We start from the raw sequence: 18,797 nt of genomic DNA on the forward strand, positions 1-18,797 counted from the left end.
ATTTATGAAGCGTACTTTCGAAACTCGACCTAAATATTAAATGGTTATATTTTCACATAGTAAAAAAACAGCATATTTTGAGATATATCATGATTAATATTTAAAATTTTTAAAAAAATAAAATACACCACGCAATTAAGTCAAAATAAAAAATTTCCTAAGTATTCCTAAATAATGCGATGGTTTAAGCATTCGAAGTACGAAGTTAAAAAAGAAATACATAAAATTGATCATCAGTTCCTTATGTAATATTCTAGGTATTTACTAAATTACATTTTTTCAACAGTATGCAGCTGCAGATATCAATGCAGTATTAAATGAAGATATGTCCCGTTTCTTAGCGGGTAATAAAAATTTTCAAGAAACGACAGAAACAAAATCCGATGAAGTGATAAACAAAAATGGTACAGTAGTTGAACGATTGACAACAAAGAAGAAATTTGTAGATAAATCAGGCCAAAAACACAATAAGTCAGGCGAAAGGATAATAAAGACTTTTGTAATCGAGACTGATTCGGATGGCGAGGAGACTATATATGAGACTGATGTAGTCGAAACTACGGTACCGCAAGTATCGGTGTCAGCACCTAGTTCAAGTGCGACTGCGAACACTGCATTGCGAGCAAGTAAAGCTACATTTATACCAAAAACATCTAATGGATATGAAGTCTATGAATCAACAGAGACGCTGGCACCATATGGTGCTCAACAACCAACTATCATAATCAATGGCGAACGATCTAGAGCAGGTTCAACAGTGTTAAGCGCAACTGCCGCTTCTGCATCTAGTGCAGGCAACTCTGGCATTAGAAATGGATTCAATAAACTCGCTGATAGTGGCTTCAGTAGTTATGGATATGGTGCTGCAAATTCTGGTGCTGCCGCCGCAGCCCCAGCTGCAGCAGGAGCCGCAGCAGCAACTGAAGCAGCCGCTACCGCATCCGATTCTGCGTCTGGTGCCGATAACTTTGGAGTTGGAAACGGATTCAATGGCTACGGTGTCAACGGCCTCAGTGGATATGGAAATCTGGTTGAAGAATCCAGTGCCGCTGCCGCAGCAGCAGCCGCTGCAGCAGCCGCCGCAGCCGCAGCTGCTGCTCATGGTGTTGGATCGTACGGACGAAATGGAGGAATTAACTTAAGCAATCAAGGAGGACCTAGTACATCGACTACCGCCACTTCATCAGCTGCCGCTTCCGCATCCGGTTCCGGCGCCTCTGGCGTTGCACCTGAATTCTACGAAATCGATATCAATGGCTTCAGTGGATATGGAAATGGCGCCGGAGAATCTGGTGCCGCTTCCGCAGCAGCAGCCGCCGCAGCAGCTTCCGCGTCTGGTACCGGTAACTCTGGAGTTGGAAACGGACTCAATGGCTACGGTATCAACGGCCTCAGTGGGTATGGAAACGGCGCTGGAGAATCTGGTGCCGCTGCCGCAGCAGCAGCCGCCGCAGCAGCTTCTGCGTCTGGTGCCGGTAACTCTGGAGTTGGAAACGGATTCAATGGCTACGGTATCAACGGCCTCGGTGGATATGGAAACGGCGCTGGAGAATCTGGTGCCGCTGCCGCAGCAGCAGCCGCCGCAGCAGCAGCCGCCGCAGCAGCTTCTGCGTCTGGTGCCGGTAACTCTGGAGTTGGAAACGGACTCAATGGCTACGGTATCAACGGCTTCAGTGGATATGGAAATGGCGCCGGAGAATCTGATGCCGCTGCCGCAGCAGCAGCCGCCGCAGCAGCTTCTGCGTCTGGTGCCGGTAACTCTGGAGTTGGAAATGGACTCAATGGCTACGGTGTCAACGGCCTCAGTGGATATGGAAATGTGGCTGAAGAATCCAGTGCCGCCGCCGCAGCAGCAGCCGCTGCAGCAGCCGCCGCAGCCGCAGCTGCTGATGATGTTGTTGGATCGTACGCACGAAATGTAGGAAATAACTTAGGCAATCAAAGAGGATCTGGCTCATCCGCTACCGCCACTTCATCAGCTGCCGCTTCTGCCTCCAGTTCCGGCGCCTCTGGCGCTGCACCTGAATTCTATGAAATCGACATTAATGGCTTCAGTGGATATGGAAACGGCGCTGGAGAATCTGGTGCCGCTGCCGCAGCAGCAGCCGCCGCAGCAGCTTCTGCGTCTGGTGCCGGTAACTCTGGAGTTGGAAACGGACTCAATGGCTACGGTATCAACGGCCTCAGTAGATATGGAAACGGCGCTGGAGAATCTGGTGCCGCTGCCGCAGCAGCAGCCGCCGCAGCAGCTTCTGCGTCTGGTGCCGGTAACTCTGGAGTTGGAAACGGATTCAATGGCTACGGTATCAACGGCCTCAGTGGATATGGAAACGGCGCCGGAGAATCTGGTGCCGCTGCCGCAGCAGCAGCCGCCGCAGCAGCTTCTGCGTCTGGTGCCGGTAACTCTGGAGTTGGAAACGGATTCAATGGCTACGGTATCAACGGCCTCGGTGGATATGGAAACGGCGCTGGAGAATCTGGTGCCGCTGCCGCAGCAGCAGCCGCCGCAGCAGCAGCCGCCGCAGCAGCTTCTGCGTCTGGTGCCGGTAACTCTGGAGTTGGAAACGGATTCAATGGCTACGGAATCAACGGCCTCGGTGGATATGGAAACGGCGCTGGAGAATCAGGTGCCGCTGCCGCAGCAGCAGCCGCCGCAGCAGCTTCTGCGTCTGGTGCCGATAACTCTGGAGTTAGAAACGGACTCAATGGCTACGGTATCAACGGCCTCAGTGGATATGGAAACGGCGCTGAAGATTCTGGTGCAGCTGCCGCAGCAGCAGCCGCCGCAGCAGCCGCTGCAGCCGCAGCTGCTGCTGATGGTGTTGGATCGTACGGACGAAATGGAGGAAATAACTTAAGCAATCAAGGAGGATCTAGTACATCCACTACCGTCACTTCATCAGCTGCCGCTTCCGCATCCGGTTCCGGTGCCTCTGGCGTTACACCTGAATTCTATGAAATCGATATCAACGGCTTCAGTGGATATGTAAATGGCGCAGGAGAATCTGGTGCCGCTGCCGCAGCAGCAGCCGCCGCAGCAGCTTCCGCGTCTGATGCCGGTAACTCTGGAGTTGGAAACGGATTCAATGGCTACAGTGTCAACGGCCTCGGTGGATATGGAAACGGCGCTGGAGAATCTGGTGCAAATGCCTTTGATTCCGTCTTCGCACCATACGGCCGTCAATATAACAACATTATTATAAAAGAAGAAGAATCAGGACTTAGCACAGCAGCCAGCTCTACAGTTGCTACAGACTTTTCTTCAGGAAACAGAAATCCGACTGCCCTAGGTAGAGGAAGTGAAATTGCAGAAGCGGAAGCAATCGCTGCAGCAGCGGCAGCAGCAGCCGCCGCATCAGCCGCCGCAGCAGCTTCCGCGTCTGGTGCCGGTAGCTCTGGAGTTGGAAAAGGAATCAATGGCTACGGTATCAACGGCCTCGGTGGATATGGAAACGGCGCTGGAGAATCTGATGCCGCTGCCGCAGCAGCAGCCGCCGCAGCAGCTTCTGCGTCTGGTGCCGGTAACTCTGGAGTTGGAAACGGATTCAATGGCTACGGTATCAACGGCCTCGGTGGATATGGAAACGGCGCTGGAGAATCTGGTGCCGCTGCCGCAGCAGCAGCCGCCGCAGCAGCTTCTGCGTCTAGTGCCGGTAACTCTGGTGTTGGAAATGGACTCAATGGCTACGGTATTAACGGCCTCAGTGGATATGGAAACGGCGCTGGAGAATCTGGTGCAGCTGCCGCAGCAGCAGCCGCCGCAGCAGCTTCTGCGTCTGGTGCCGGTAACTCTGGAGTTGGAAACGGATTCAATGTCTACGGTGTTAACGGCCTCAGTGGATATGGAAATGGTGCTGGAGTATCCGGTGCAAATGCCTTTGATTCCGTCTTCGCACCATACGGCCGTCAATATAACAACATTATTATAAAAGAAGAAGAATCAGGACTTAGCACAGCAGCCAGCTCTGCAGTTGCTACAGACTTTTCTTCAGGAAACAGAAATCCGACTGCCCTAGGTAGAGGAAGTGAAATTGCAGAAGCGGAAGCAATCGCTGCAGCAGCGGCAGCAGCAGCCGCCGCATCAGCCGCCACAGCAGCTTCCGCGTCTGGTGCCGGTAGCTCTGGAGTTGGAAACGGAATCAATGGCTACGGTATCAACGGCCTCGGTGGATATGGAAACGGCGCTGGAGAATCTGATGCCGCTGCCGCAGCAGCAGCCGCCGCAGCAGCTTCTGCGTCTGGTGCCGGTAACTCTGGAGTTGGAAACGGATTCAATGGCTACGGTATCAACGGCCTCGGTGGATATGGAAACGGCGCTGGAGAATCTGGTGCCGCTGCCGCCGCAGCCGCCGCAGCAGCTTCCGCGTCTGGTACCGGTAACTCTGGAGTTGGAAACGGACTCAATGGCTACGGTATCAACGGCCTCAGTGGGTATGGAAACGGCGCTGGAGAATCTGGTGCCGCTGCCGCAGCAGCAGCCACCGCAGCAGCTTCTGCGTCTGGTGCCGGTAACTCTGGAGTTGGAAACGGACTCAATGGCTACGGTATCAACGGCCTCGGTGGATATGGAAACGGCGCTGGAGAATCTGATGCCGCTGCCGCAGCAGCAGCCGCCGCAGCAGCTTCTGCGTCTGGTGCCGGTAACTCTGGAGTTGGAAACGGACTCAATGGCTACGGTATCAACGGCTTCAGTGGATATGGAAATGGCGCCGGAGAATCTGATGCCGCTGCCGCAGCAGCAGCCGCCGCAGCAGCTTCTGCGTCTGGTGCCGGTAACTCTGGAGTTGGAAACGGACTCAATGGCTACGGTGTCAACGGCCTCAGTGGATATGGAAATGTGGCTGAAGAATCCAGTGCCGCCGCCGCAGCAGCAGCCGCTGCAGCAGCCGCCGCAGCCGCAGCTGCTGATGATGTTGTTGGATCGTACGTACGAAGAGGAGGAAATAACTTAGTCAATCAAAGAGGATCTGGCTCATCCGCTACCGCCACTTCATCAGCTGCCGCTTCTGCATCCAGTTCCGGCGCCTCTGGCGCTGCACCTGAATTTTATGAAATCGACATTAATGGCTTCAGTGGATATGGAAACGGCGCTGGAGAATCTGGTGCCGCTGCCGCAGCAGCAGCCGCCGCAGCAGCTTCCGCGTCTGGTGCCGGTAACTCTGGAGTTGGAAACGGACTCAATGGCTACGGTATCAACGGCCTCGGCGGATATGGAAACGGCGCAGGAGAATCTGGTGCCGCTGCCGCAGCAGCAGCCGCCGCAGCAGCTTCTGCGTCTGGTGCCGGTAACTCTGGAGTTGGAAACGGATTCAATGGCTACGGTATCAACGGCCTCGGTAGATATGGAAACGGCGCCGGAGAATCTGGTGCCGCTGCCGCAGCAGCAGCCGCCGCAGCAGCTTCCGCGTCTGATGCCGGTAACTCTGGAGTTGGAAACGGATTCAATGGCTACGGTGTCAACGGCCTCAGTGGATATGGAAACGGCGCTGGAGAATCTGGTGCCGCTGCCGCAGCAGCAGCCGCCGCAGCAGCTTCTGCGTCTGGTGCCGGTAACTCTGGAGTTGGAAACGGATTCAATGGCTACGGTGTCAACGGCCTCAGTGGATATGGAAATGTAGCTGAAGAATCTAGTGCCGCCGCCGCAGCAGCCGCTGCAGCGGCCGCCGCAGCCGCAGCTGCTGATGATGTTGTTGGATCGTACGTACGAAGTGGAGGAAATAACTTAGGCAATCAAAGAGGATCTGGCTCATCCGCTACCGCCACTTCATCAGCTGCCGCTTCTGCATCCAGTTCCGGCGCCTCTGGCGCTGCACCTGAATTTTATGAAATCGACATTAATGGCTTCAGTGGATATGGAAACGGCGCTGGAGAATCTGGTGCCGCTGCCGCAGCAGCAGCCGCCGCAGCAGCTTCTGCGTCTGGTGCCGGTAACTCTGGAGTTGGAAACGGACTCAATGGCTACGGTATCAACGGCCTCAGTGGATATGGAAACGGCGCTGGAGAATCTGGTGCCGCTGCCGCAGCAGCAGCCGCCGCAGCAGCTTCTGCGTCTGGTGCCGGTAACTCTGGAGTTGGAAACGGATTCAATGGCTACGGTATCAACGGCCTCGGTGGATATGGAAACGGCGCCGGAGAATCTGGTGCCGCTGCCGCAGCAGCAGCCGCCGCAGCAGCTTCTGCGTCTGGTGCCGGTAACTCTGGTGTTGGAAATGGACTCAATGGCTACGGTATTAACGGCCTCAGTGGATATGGAAACGGCGCTGGAGAATCTGGTGCAGCTGCCGCAGCAGCAGCCGCCGCAGCAGCTTCTGCGTCTGGTGCCGGTAACTCTGGAGTTGGAAACGGATTCAATGTCTACGGTGTTAACGGCCTCAGTGGATATAGAAATGGTGCTGGAGTATCCGGTGCAAATGCCTTTGATTCCGTCTTCGCACCATACGGCCGTCAATATAACAACATTATTATAAAAGAAGAAGAATCAGGACTTAGCACAGCAGCCAGCTCTGCAGTTGCTACAGAATTTTCTGCAGGAAACAGAAATCCGACTGCCCTAGGTAGAGGAAGTGAAATTGCAGAAGCGGAAGCAATCGCTGCAGCAGCGGCAGCAGCAGCCGCCGCATCAGCCGCCGCAGCAGCTTCCGCGTCTGGTGCCGGTAGCTCTGGAGTTGGAAACGGAATCAATGGCTACGGTATCAACGGCCTCGGTGGATATGGAAACGGCGCTGGAGAATCTGATGCCGCTGCCGCAGCAGCAGCCGCCGCAGCAGCTTCTGCGTCTGGTGCCGGTAACTCTGGAGTTGGAAACGGACTCAATGGCTACGGTGTCAACGGCCTCAGTGGATATGGAAATGTGGCTGAAGAATCCAGTGCCGCCGCCGCAGCAGCAGCCGCTGCAGCAGCCGCCGCAGCCGCAGCTGCTGATGATGTTGTTGGATCGTACGCACGAAATGGAGGAAATAACTTTGGCAATCAAAGAGGATCTGGCTCATCCGCTACCGCCACTTCATCAGCTGCCGCTTCTGCATCCAGTTCCGGCGCCTCTGGCGCTGCACCTGAATTCTATGAAATCGACATTAATGGCTTCAGTGGATATGGAAACGGCGCTGGAGAATCTGGTGCCGCTGCCGCAGCAGCAGCCGCCGCAGCAGCTTCTGCGTCTGGTGCCGGTAACTCTGGAGTTGGAAACGGACTCAATGGCTACGGTATCAACGGCCTCGGCGGATATGGAAACGGCGCAGGAGAATCTGGTGCCGCTGCCGCAGCAGCAGCCGCAGCAGCTTCTGCGTCTGGTGCCGCTAACTCTGGAGTTGGAAACGGATTCAATGGCTACGGTAACAACGGCCTCGGTGGATATGGAAACGGCGCCGGAGAATCTGGTGCCGCTGCCGCAGCAGCAGCCGCCGCAGCAGCTTCCGCGTCTGATGCCGGTAACTCTGGAGTTGAAAACGGATTCAATGGCTACGGTATCAACGGCCTCAGTGGATATGGAAATGTGGCTGAAGAATCCAGTGCCGCCGCCGCAGCAGCCGCCGCTGCAGCAGCCGCCGCAGCCGCAGCTGCTGATGATGTTGTTGGATCGTACGCACGAAATGGAGGAAATAACTTTGGCAATCAAAGAGGATCTGGCTCATCCGCTACCGCCACTTCATCAGCTGCCGCTTCTGCATCCAGTTCCGGCGCCTCTGGCGCTGCACCTGAATTTTATGAAATCGACAGTAATGGCTTCAGTGGATATGGAAACGGTGCTGGAGAATCTGGTGCCGCTGCCGCAGCAGCAGCCGCCGCAGCAGCTTCCGCGTCTGGTGCCGGTAACTCTGGAGTTGGAAACGGACTCAATGGCTACGGTATCAACGGCCTCGGCGGATATGGAAACGGCGCAGGAGAATCTGGTGCCGCTGCCGCAGCAGCAGCCGCCGCAGCAGCCTTTTCGTCTGGTGCCGGTAACTCTGGAGTTGGAAACGGATTCAATGGCTACGGTATCAACGGCCTCGGTGGATATGGAAACGGCGCCGGAGAATCTGGTGCCGCTGCCGCAGCAGCAGCCACCGCAGCAGCTTCCGCGTCTGATGCCGGTAACTCTGGAGTTGGAAACGGATTCAATGGCTACGGTGTCAACGGCCTCAGTGGATATGGAAACAGCGCTGGAGAATCTGGTGCCGCTGCCGCAGCAGCAGCCGCCGCAGCAGCTTCTGCGTCTGGTGCCGGTAACTCTGGAATTGGAAACGGATTCAATGGCTACGGTGTCAACGGCCTCAGTGGATATGGAAATGTAGCTGAAGAATCTAGTGCCGCCGCCGCAGCAGCCGCTGCAGCAGCCGCCGCAGCCGCAGCTGCTGATGATGTTGTTGGATCGTACGTACGAAGTGGAGGAAATAACTTAGGCAATCAAAGAGGATCTGGCTCATCCGCTACCGCCACTTCATCAGCTGCCGCTTCTGCATCCAGTTCCGGCGCCTCTGGCGCTGCACCTGAATTTTATGAAATCGACATTAATGGCTTCAGTGGATATGGAAACGGCGCTGGAGAATCTGGTGCCGCTGCCGCAGCAGCAGCCGCCGCAGCAGCTTCTGCGTCTGGTGCCGGTAACTCTGGAGTTGGAAACGGACTCAATGGCTACGGTATCAACGGCCTCAGTGGATATGGAAACGGCGCTGGAGAATCTGGTGCCGCTGCCGCAGCAGCAGCCGCCGCAGCAGCTTCTGCGTCTGGTGCCGGTAACTCTGGAGTTGGAAACGGATTCAATGGCTACGGTATCAACGGCCTCGGTGGATATGGAAACGGCGCCGGAGAATCTGGTGCCGCTGCCGCAGCAGCAGCCGCCGCAGCAGCTTCCGCGTCTGATACCGGTAACTCTGGAGTTGGAAACGGATTCAATGGCTACGGTGTCAACGGCCTCAGTGGATATGGAAACGGCGCTGGAGAATCTGGTGCCGCTGCCGCAGCAGCAGCCGCCGCAGCAGCTTCTGCGTCTGGTGCCGGTAACTCTGGAGTTGGAAACGGATTCAATGGCTACGGTATCAACGGCCTCGGTGGATATGGAAACGGCGCTGGAGAATCTGGTGCCGCTGCCGCAGCAGCAGCCGCCGCAGCAGCTTCTGCGTCTGGTGCCGGTAACTCTGGAGTTGGAAACGGATTCAATGGCTACGGTGTCAACGGCCTCAGTGGATATGGAAATGTAGCTGAAGAATCCAGTGCCGCCGCCGCAGCAGCAGCCGCTGCAGCAGCCGCCGCAGCCGCAGCTGCTGATGATGTTGTTGGATCGTACGCACGAAATGTAGGAAATAACTTAGGCAATCAAAGAGGATCTGGCTCATCCGCTACCGCCACTTCATCAGCTGCCGCTTCTGCATCCAGTTCCGGCGCCTCTGGCGCTGCACCTGAATTTTATGAAATCGACATTAATGGCTTCAGTGGATATGGAAACGGCGCTGGAGAATCTGGTGCCGCTGCCGCAGCAGCAGCCGCCGCAGCAGCTTCTGCGTCTGGTGCCGGTAATTCTGGAGTTGGAAACGGACTCAATGGCTACGGTATCAACGGCCTCGGCGGATATGGAAACGGCGCAGGAGAATCTGGTGCCGCTGCCGCAGCAGCAGCCGCCGCAGCAGCTTCTGCGTCTGGTGCCGGTAACTCTGGAGTTGGAAACGGATTCAATGGCTACGGTAACAACGGCCTCGGTGGATATGGAAACGGCGCCGGAGAATCTGGTACCGCTGCCGCAGCAGCAGCCGCCGCAGCAGCTTCCGCGTCTGATGCCGGTAACTCTGGAGTTGGAAACGGATTCAATGGCTACGGTATCAACGGCCTCGGTGGATATGGAAACGGCGCCGGAGAATCTGGTGCCGCTGCCGCAGCAGCAGCCGCCGCAGCAGCTTCTGCGTCTGGTGCCGGTAACTCTGGAGTTGGAAACGGATTCAATGGCTACGGTATCAACGGCCTCGGTGGATATGGAAACGGCGCCAGAGAATCTGGTGCCGCTGCCGCAGCAGCAGCCGCCGCAGCAGCTTCTGCGTCTGGTGCCGGTAACTCTGGTGTTGGAAACGGACTCAATGGCTACGGTATTAACGGCCTCAGTGGATATGGAAACGGCGCTGGAGAATCTGGTGCAGCTGCCGCAGCAGCAGCCGCCGCAGCAGCTTCTACGTCTGGTGCTGGTAACTCTGGAGTTGGAAACGGATTCAATGTCTACGGTGTTAACGGCCTCAGTGGATATGGAAATGGTGCTGGAGTATCCGGTGCAAATGCCTTTGATTCCGTCTTCGCACCATACGGCCGTCAATATAACAACATTATTATAAAAGAAGAAGAATCAGGACTTAGCACAGCAGCCAGCTCTGCAGTTGCTACAGACTTTTCTTCAGGAAACAGAAATCCGACTGCCCTAGGTAGAGGAAGTGAAATTGCAGAAGCGGAAGCAATCGCTGCAGCAGCGGCAGCAGCAGCCGCCGCATCAGCCGCCGCAGCAGCTTCCGCGTCTGGTGCCGGTAGCTCTGGAGTTGGAAACGGAATCAATGGCTACGGTATCAACGGCCTCGGTGGATATGGAAACGGCGCTGGAGAATCTGATGCCGCTGCCGCAGCAGCAGCCGCCGCAGCAGCTTCTGCGTCTGGTGCCGGTAACTCTGGAGTTGGAAACGGACTCAATGGCTACGGTGTCAACGGCCTCAGTGGATATGGAAATGTGGCTGAAGAATCCAGTGCCGCCGCCGCAGCAGCAGCCGCTGCAGCAGCCGCCGCAGCCGCAGCTGCTGATGATGTTGTTGGATCGTACGTACGAAGTGGAGGAAATAACTTAGGCAATCAAAGAGGATCTGGCTCATCCGCTACCGCTACTTCATCAGCTGCCGCTTCTGCATCCAGTTCCGGCGCCTCTGGCGCTGCACCTGAATTTTATGAAATCGACATTAATGGCTTCAGTGGATATGGAAACGGCGCTGGAGAATCTGGTGCCGCTGCGGCAGCAGCAGCCGCCGCAGCAGCTTCCGCGTCTGGTGCCGGTAACTCTGGAGTTGGAAACGGACTCAATGGCTACGGTATCAACGGCCTCGGCGGATATGGAAACGGCGCAGGAGAATCTGGTGCCGCTGCCGCAGCAGCAGCCGCCGCAGCAGCTTCTGCGTCTGGTGCCGGTAACTCTGGAGTTGGAAACGGATTCAATGGCTACGGTGTCAACGGCCTCAGTGGATATGGAAATGTGGCTGAAGAATCCAGTGCCGCCGCCGCAGCAGCAGCCGCTGCAGCAGCCGCCGCAGCCGCAGCTGCTGATGATGTTGTTGGATCGTACGCACGAAATGGAGGAAATAACTTTGGCAATCAAAGAGGATCTGGCTCATCCGCTACCGCCACTTCATCAGCTGCCGCTTCTGCATCCGGTTCCGGCGCCTCTGGCTTTGCACCTGAATTCTATGAAATCGATATCAATGGCTTCAGTGGATATGGAAATGGCGCTGGAGAATCTGATGCCGCTGCCGCAGCAGCAGCCGCTGCAGCAGCTTCTGCGTCTGGTGCCGGTAACTCTGGAGTTGGAAACGGACTCAATGGCTACGGTATCAACGGCCTCAGTGGATATGGAAACGGCGCCGGAGAATCTGGTGCCGCTGCCGCAGCAGCAGCCGCCGCAGCAGCTTCCGCGTCTGATACCGGTAACTCTGGAGTTGGAAACGGATTCAATGGCTACGGTGTCAACGGCCTCAGTGGATATGGAAACGGCGCTGGAGAATCTGGTGCCGCTGCCGCAGCAGCAGCCGCCGCAGCAGCTTCTGCGTCTGGTGCCGGTAACTCTGGAGTTGGAAACGGACTCAATGGCTACGGTATCAACGGCCTCAGTGGATATGGAAACGGCGCTGGAGAATCTGGTGCCGCTGCCGCAGCAGCAGCCGCCGCAGCAGCCTTTTCGTCTGGTGCCGGTAACTCTGGAGTTGGAAACGGATTCAATGGCTACGGTATCAACGGCCTCGGTGGATATGGAAACGGCGCCGGAGAATCTGGTGCCGCTGCCGCAGCAGCAGCCACCGCAGCAGCTTCCGCGTCTGATGCCGGTAACTCTGGAGTTGGAAACGGATTCAATGGCTACGGTGTCAACGGCCTCAGTGGATATGGAAACGGCGCTGGAGAATCTGGTGCCGCTGCCGCAGCAGCAGCCGCCGCAGCAGCTTCTGCGTCTGGTGCCGGTAACTCTGGAATTGGAAACGGATTCAATGGCTACGGTGTCAACGGCCTCAGTGGATATGGAAATGTAGCTGAAGAATCTAGTGCCGCCGCCGCAGCAGCCGCTGCAGCAGCCGCCGCAGCCGCAGCTGCTGATGATGTTGTTGGATCGTACGTACGAAGTGGAGGAAATAACTTAGGCAATCAAAGAGGATCTGGCTCATCCGCTACCGCCACTTCATCAGCTGCCGCTTCTGCATCCAGTTCCGGCGCCTCTGGCGCTGCACCTGAATTTTATGAAATCGACATTAATGGCTTCAGTGGATATGGAAACGGCGCTGGAGAATCTGGTGCCGCTGCCGCAGCAGCAGCCGCCGCAGCAGCTTCTGCGTCTGGTGCCGGTAACTCTGGAGTTGGAAACGGACTCAATGGCTACGGTATCAACGGCCTCAGTGGATATGGAAACGGCGCTGGAGAATCTGGTGCCGCTGCCGCAGCAGCAGCCGCCGCAGCAGCTTCTGCGTCTGGTGCCGGTAACTCTGGAGTTGGAAACGGATTCAATGGCTACGGTATCAACGGCCTCGGTGGATATGGAAACGGCGCCGGAGAATCTGGTGCCGCTGCCGCAGCAGCAGCCGCCGCAGCAGCTTCCGCGTCTGATACCGGTAACTCTGGAGTTGGAAACGGATTCAATGGCTACGGTGTCAACGGCCTCAGTGGATATGGAAACGGCGCTGGAGAATCTGGTGCCGCTGCCGCAGCAGCAGCCGCCGCAGCAGCTTCTGCGTCTGGTGCCGGTAACTCTGGAGTTGGAAACGGATTCAATGGCTACGGTATCAACGGCCTCGGTGGATATGGAAACGGCGCTGGAGAATCTGGTGCCGCTGCCGCAGCAGCAGCCGCCGCAGCAGCTTCTGCGTCTGGTGCCGGTAACTCTGGAGTTGGAAACGGATTCAATGGCTACGGTGTCAACGGCCTCAGTGGATATGGAAATGTAGCTGAAGAATCCAGTGCCGCCGCCGCAGCAGCAGCCGCTGCAGCAGCCGCCGCAGCCGCAGCTGCTGATGATGTTGTTGGATCGTACGCACGAAATGTAGGAAATAACTTAGGCAATCAAAGAGGATCTGGCTCATCCGCTACCGCCACTTCATCAGCTGCCGCTTCTGCTTCCAGTTCCGGCGCCTCTGGCGCTGCACCTGAATTCTATGAAATCGACATTAATGGCTTCAGTGGATATGGAAATGGCGCAGGAGAATCTGGTGCCGCTGCCGCAGCAGCAGCCGCCGCAGCAGCTTCTGCGTCTGGTGCTGGTAACTCTGGAGTTGGAAACGGACTCAATGGCTACGGTATCAACGGCCTCGGTGGATATAGAAACGGCGCTGGAGAATCTGGTGCCGCTGCCGCAGCAGCAGCCGCCGCAGCAGCTTCTGCGTCTGGTGCCGGTAACTCTGGAGTTGGAAACGGATTCAATGGCTACGGTATCAACGGCCTCGGTGGATATGGAAACGGCGCTGGAGAATCTGGTGCCGCTGCCGCAGCAGCAGCCGCCGCAGCAGCTTCTGCGTCTGGTGCCGGTAACTCTGGAGTTGGAAACGGATTCATTGGCTACGGTGTCAACGGCCTCAGTGGATATGGAAATGTGGCTGAAGAATCCAGTGCCGCCGCCGCAGCAGCAGCCGCTGCAGCAGCCGCCGCAGCCGCAGCTGCTGATGATGTTGTTGGATCGTACGCACGAAATGGAGGAAATAACTTAGGCAATCAAAGAGGATCTGGCTCATCCGCTACCGCCACTTCATCAGCTGCCGCTTCTGCATCCAGTTCCGGCGCCTCTGGCGCTGCACCTGAATTCTATGAAATCGACATTAATGGCTTCAGTGGATATGGAAATGGCGCAGGAGAATCTGGTGCCGCTGCCGCAGCAGCAGCCGCCGCAGCAGCTTCTGCGTCTGGTGCCGGTAGCTCTGGAGTTGGAAACGGACTCAATGGCTACGGTATCAACGGCCTCGGTGGATATGAAAACGGCGCTGGAGAATCTGGTGCCGCTGCCGCAGCAGCAGCCGCCGCAGCAGCTTCTGCGTCTGGTGCGGGTAACTCTGGAGTTGGAAACAGATTCAATGGCGACAGTTTCAACGGCCTCAGTGGATATGGAAATGTGGCTGAAGAATCCAGTGCCGCCGCCGCAGCAGCAGCCGCTGCAGCAGCCGCCGCAGCCGCAGCTGCTGATGATGTTGTTAGATCGTACGCACGAAGTGGAGGAAATAACTTAGGCAATCAAAGAGGATCTGGCTCATCCGCTACCGCCACTTCATCAGCTGCCGCTTCTGTATCCAGTTCAGGCGCCTCTGGCGCTGCACCTGAATTCTATGAAATCGACATTAATGGCTTCAGTGGATATGGAAATGTTGCCGGAGAATCTGGTACTACTACCGCATCCGCAGCAGCCGCCGCAGCTGCTGACTCAACTTCAGCTGGTTCCTCTCTTGTTTCAAATTACGGCCAAACGTCATCTGGCGCTGATGCTGCAGTGGCTATTGCTTCAGATAACACTGTTGGATTTAAAACGGTTAACACTTTTGCTCCATATGTTTACCAAGAGAAACCCTCGCCGTTAATTATTATCAATAAAAGCTCCTCTGTAACTGGAGATGTGACTGGTAGAAGACGTACTGGCGTTCGTAGAACTTGTCAACTCACTCGTAAACAGTTTGTTGTTAAGATTGGACGACGCGGGGCACCTTGCCCGACTTGCTATTAGTGATTTTGTGTAATTTTGTTTTTACGGGATACATTTTGATTGATATCGATTAAATAAACACGAGCATTTAGAAATCATCTTTTTATTTAATATATTATAATAACCTCTGACGAATATTATTGTTAGACTTGCCTGGAAAGATGTATTTTCTATGTATGACGGTAATGGCATTAACGGTAACAAAATTATTAAATTATTTCTATCTATATATTTTCACACATGCGTTTTACACTTTTATTCGTATGTTCCACGGTAGTCCTTGCGAGTTTTGGAAAAATGGTTATGGTTGTACTAGCTAGCTAATATATGTTTAGTTTGTAGCGGAGTTACTGGAATCGGAATTACCAAGCTGATTTCAGTAGGTTCCACGATAATACCAACTCATAGCAAAATAGCAAAAGAAAAAAAAGAACAAAAATAAAATCTAATATTATTCTTTTACTAATCAGAAATTGTAATGATTTTTTACAAAAAATAATTATTTTTGTGAATTGTTATTGGTATAGTAATTAAAATTATTTATTAGTATTAAATCAAGGAGAACATAAATTTGTACCATTTCGTCTGAGTAATATGGCTCATGTTAGGAACAATATAATAAAACAAACCATAACACACAAACCATATAACCAGGGAAGAATGTTTGAGGAAGGTATGTGTTTTACTTTTGCTTTTATTATATTGCGTCGTCTGATATATATTTGATTTTACTATTATACTTTTTTAAATAATATTAGCGATATTGATGTTTAAAAATAATTATCCTGATTTATATAAGGAGCAAGAACAGTCTTTAACTTGTGTGATTTTTGAAACCTGATTACTTTTTAGAGATAGTCGTCATTCAACGTCTGTTCGTGTGTTAAGATTCACTTTGTGTTATGTATTGATTTAGAAATGAAGCTACGTGCGATCACTTTAAAGGTATATTGGACACTGGTCTGCTACATACATACGCAGTAATAGTTATAACGCTGTTGCCTTAATGATGTATGGTCGACGTTATACATAGGTCGAACAACGCCCTCAATCAGACAGGATTTAAATGCTGTCATTCTTAATGCGGTTAGTTATCTATAAAAGGACTCTCGCCATTAATAATAGCAAATATAAAAGATAATTAATGTCATGGTTATTTGTTTAATTTTTTTTTCAGAATGTTGTTATACTAGTTTCAAACTGTGTTACCCCGGTGACAGACTTCGAGTAAGAATACGTGCTTATAGCTCGGCGTCCTAAATCGTCTCTTTGTCACTTTAAGTGCGCGTACTTTAAACTCGCCTACCCAAGTACGTCTGCGATCCAACAGTATTGAATTTGGCTAGCAGTTTGTCTCGGCTCGTACGTTTGGCAACACAGCGAGCCGCGAGCCGTCGTATTGTTTAAGGATCTGAAGCGGCTGCACCTGTGATACGTTGGGATTTTTTCTTTATCATTTCACATTCTTCTTCTTTCATTTTTATTTCAGTATAATATTGTTATAAAATCCTAATATTATACAATTATATTAACATTTTTTTTTAAAACATACGTATAGGATGTTATGCAACCAATGGACGAAATGATATAAATAGTAATATCCCTTAACGGCCGAGAGGCGACTCTCAGTCGCTACGGTGTTCCGCGTGGCAGGACGAGTGGCGAGTGAGAGGCCACACTCGGTGTTTATGTTAAATTTTGTTATCTTCAAACAACAGGGTCCCATTATTGGTTCTGGGAAAGGTTCCTTAGCTATCGATGGTATCTTATACAATGTATGAAATTACATACCATAACAGTGATAAAATATGAAACATTCTTCGATGAGCGTAATATTGGTACAAAGTCACAAAGAATTAATTGTGGTTGTTTTTTACGGTGATTCAATTATAGGGATAATACAACTTAGCAATGTGAAAGAATATTCAATAGACAACATTCCATTTTTTGCTAACACTTTTACAAGAGATCGAATTCTCCAAATTTTTTGTATGTTGCATGCACATATGGTATCTGTACGAGATAGCAACAACAGAACACGCTTCCAGTTCATCATTGCTTATCTCGATTATATAAATTCAAAACATGGATTATTTTACACCCAGCGAAGAAAATTGTGTCGAAGAATCTGTTGTGAAATTCAAGGGTCAAATTTCATTTATCACATACTACCCACGGAAACCGACCAAATGGAACATTAGAATTTATACACTGACAGATTCCAATACTGGTTATATTTGCAGTACTTTACCTTATTATGGCAGCATTATGACGGTTAAATTATAACCTTACAGTTTCTACAAGGATTCCCTTACACTGGCATGATACTATACAATGATGCTAGATAAAATTCCAAGCGCTCGAGGGCACCACATGTTTACCGACCGATATTATACTAGTTGCATGTTAGTTAATAATTTTAGTAAAAATAAAGTTTCCAAGGTCTAAATATAGATAAAAAATCGAAACAGATCATTTTATTATATTACGTAAGTCACACAACGCATTCGCATAAATCGCTTCGTCTTGCCACCTCATCCGGTCGAAAAAGTAGTCGTTCGTTAAAGGATATACATGGGCTATATTCAATGTAGACGAGTCTACTAAACTATTTTATATTTTTGTTCTGTTTGATATTCTGCAGCGAATGAGCTGGATGAATGAATCTGTAGATTAACACGACACCCGTTGGTGTCAGAGGGCAGCCCATATAGCGCGCAGAACTGAAGTCCGTCGGGCTTTAAGGTTCTGGAGTGGAGGCCACTGATCCGTAAGCACAGCGTGGGACATCTACCCACAAGTAGGACATACGACTTTTTTAAGTTTATCGAAAGAAGCTGAATGCAGGCCTCTTTCGACCTGTTCTATGGGGATCTATGGAGTAGGCTTGTGACCAACAAGCGGACGTACTACGGTTGGAAAGATGATGATGGTGATAATAAAGACATAGAAAAACATATTTATTTATTTAATATTCTTTATTGTACACGTACTAAGACTTTATTGTACAACATACTAAGCTTAGTATCCTTTTTTTTTGGTTTCGGATGGGAAATCCGGACGTTCAAGATGCCCAGCCTCTGGGAGGAGGACAGGGGTATGTGGGATTCCTACCCACTAAAACCCCCCCGGTGATCACCCTCTGTACTATACGCCCCAGTATGGCGCAGAGGTATCTCCCGGTCAGGGATCGCCACGCGCTATTCCCTCGAGCCGTGCTATTTCTTCGATAGCCCGTCCCGGAGTATGCGTGTATACGCTACCCCCGAAACCCTCGCGGTGCTATCACGACAGTTCGAGACTATGTCGAACCATCGTGATAGCGCCTCAGAGTCGCCTAAGCTAGTGGGAAACTCCCGCGACTCCGAAGGCCCCGTTTATGGTAGGAGAGCACCATTCACCGGAGGGCCGTCCTAGACCATGACGGTCTCACAGAAAGAGGCCACGGCCCTCCACGCCGATGACCCGGTCAGCATCGCCGACACGACTGCTGGCAAGGAAATGTCCTGTCTAGTCTCGTCCGCCAGGATCCGCTGCTCCGACTGCCACGTCAGACAGTCCGCGAGCGTGTGCGAGGCGGAATCCTGTGCGGAAGCTTAGTATCTACTTCAACTAGTATCACGACAAATTCAAATTTTGCAAAAATTAAAAATCCTGATATTATTATTTTCTAGTTAAATACATCAAAAGGGTTTTGCTTTAATTTTAAAATTAAAGACTAATCATATCTAATTTCATTACCAAATTGGTGACTAAAAACTTAGATAACAACAAATAGCTAAATAAATACCACACAAGTTAAATTTGAAAATAATCTTTAAACGTTAACTAGAAAAAATTCTACTTTAGTACTAAGAACAATTGCGGATACACCAAAAGAGTGCAATTATCATTTTAAGTTGAAAGTTGTAATTATAGA

General features: G+C 52.3%; 1 protein-coding gene across 1 annotated transcript; it reads left to right on the plus strand.

The window, feature by feature from the left end:
- Window positions 1-1,274: 1,274 nt before the first annotated feature.
- LOC137920057 (fibroin heavy chain-like) lies at window positions 1,275-14,899 on the plus strand. Its single transcript, XM_068763289.1, has 5 exons — window positions 1,275-1,905; window positions 1,980-3,140; window positions 3,369-3,440; window positions 3,489-8,531; window positions 8,694-14,899. The coding sequence occupies exons 1-5, from the start codon at window positions 1,275-1,277 to the stop codon at window positions 14,897-14,899; spliced, it is 13,113 nt and encodes a 4,370-aa protein (XP_068619390.1).
- The last annotated feature ends 3,898 nt before the right edge of the window (window positions 14,900-18,797 follow it).

The sequence above is a fragment of the Battus philenor genome, unplaced genomic scaffold (assembly GCF_028537555.1).
Source record: "Battus philenor isolate CCGP_79_NKW_IND1 unplaced genomic scaffold, ilBatPhil1.0.hap1 SCAF_17, whole genome shotgun sequence".
Classification (NCBI taxonomy): Eukaryota; Metazoa; Arthropoda; class Insecta; order Lepidoptera; family Papilionidae; genus Battus; species Battus philenor.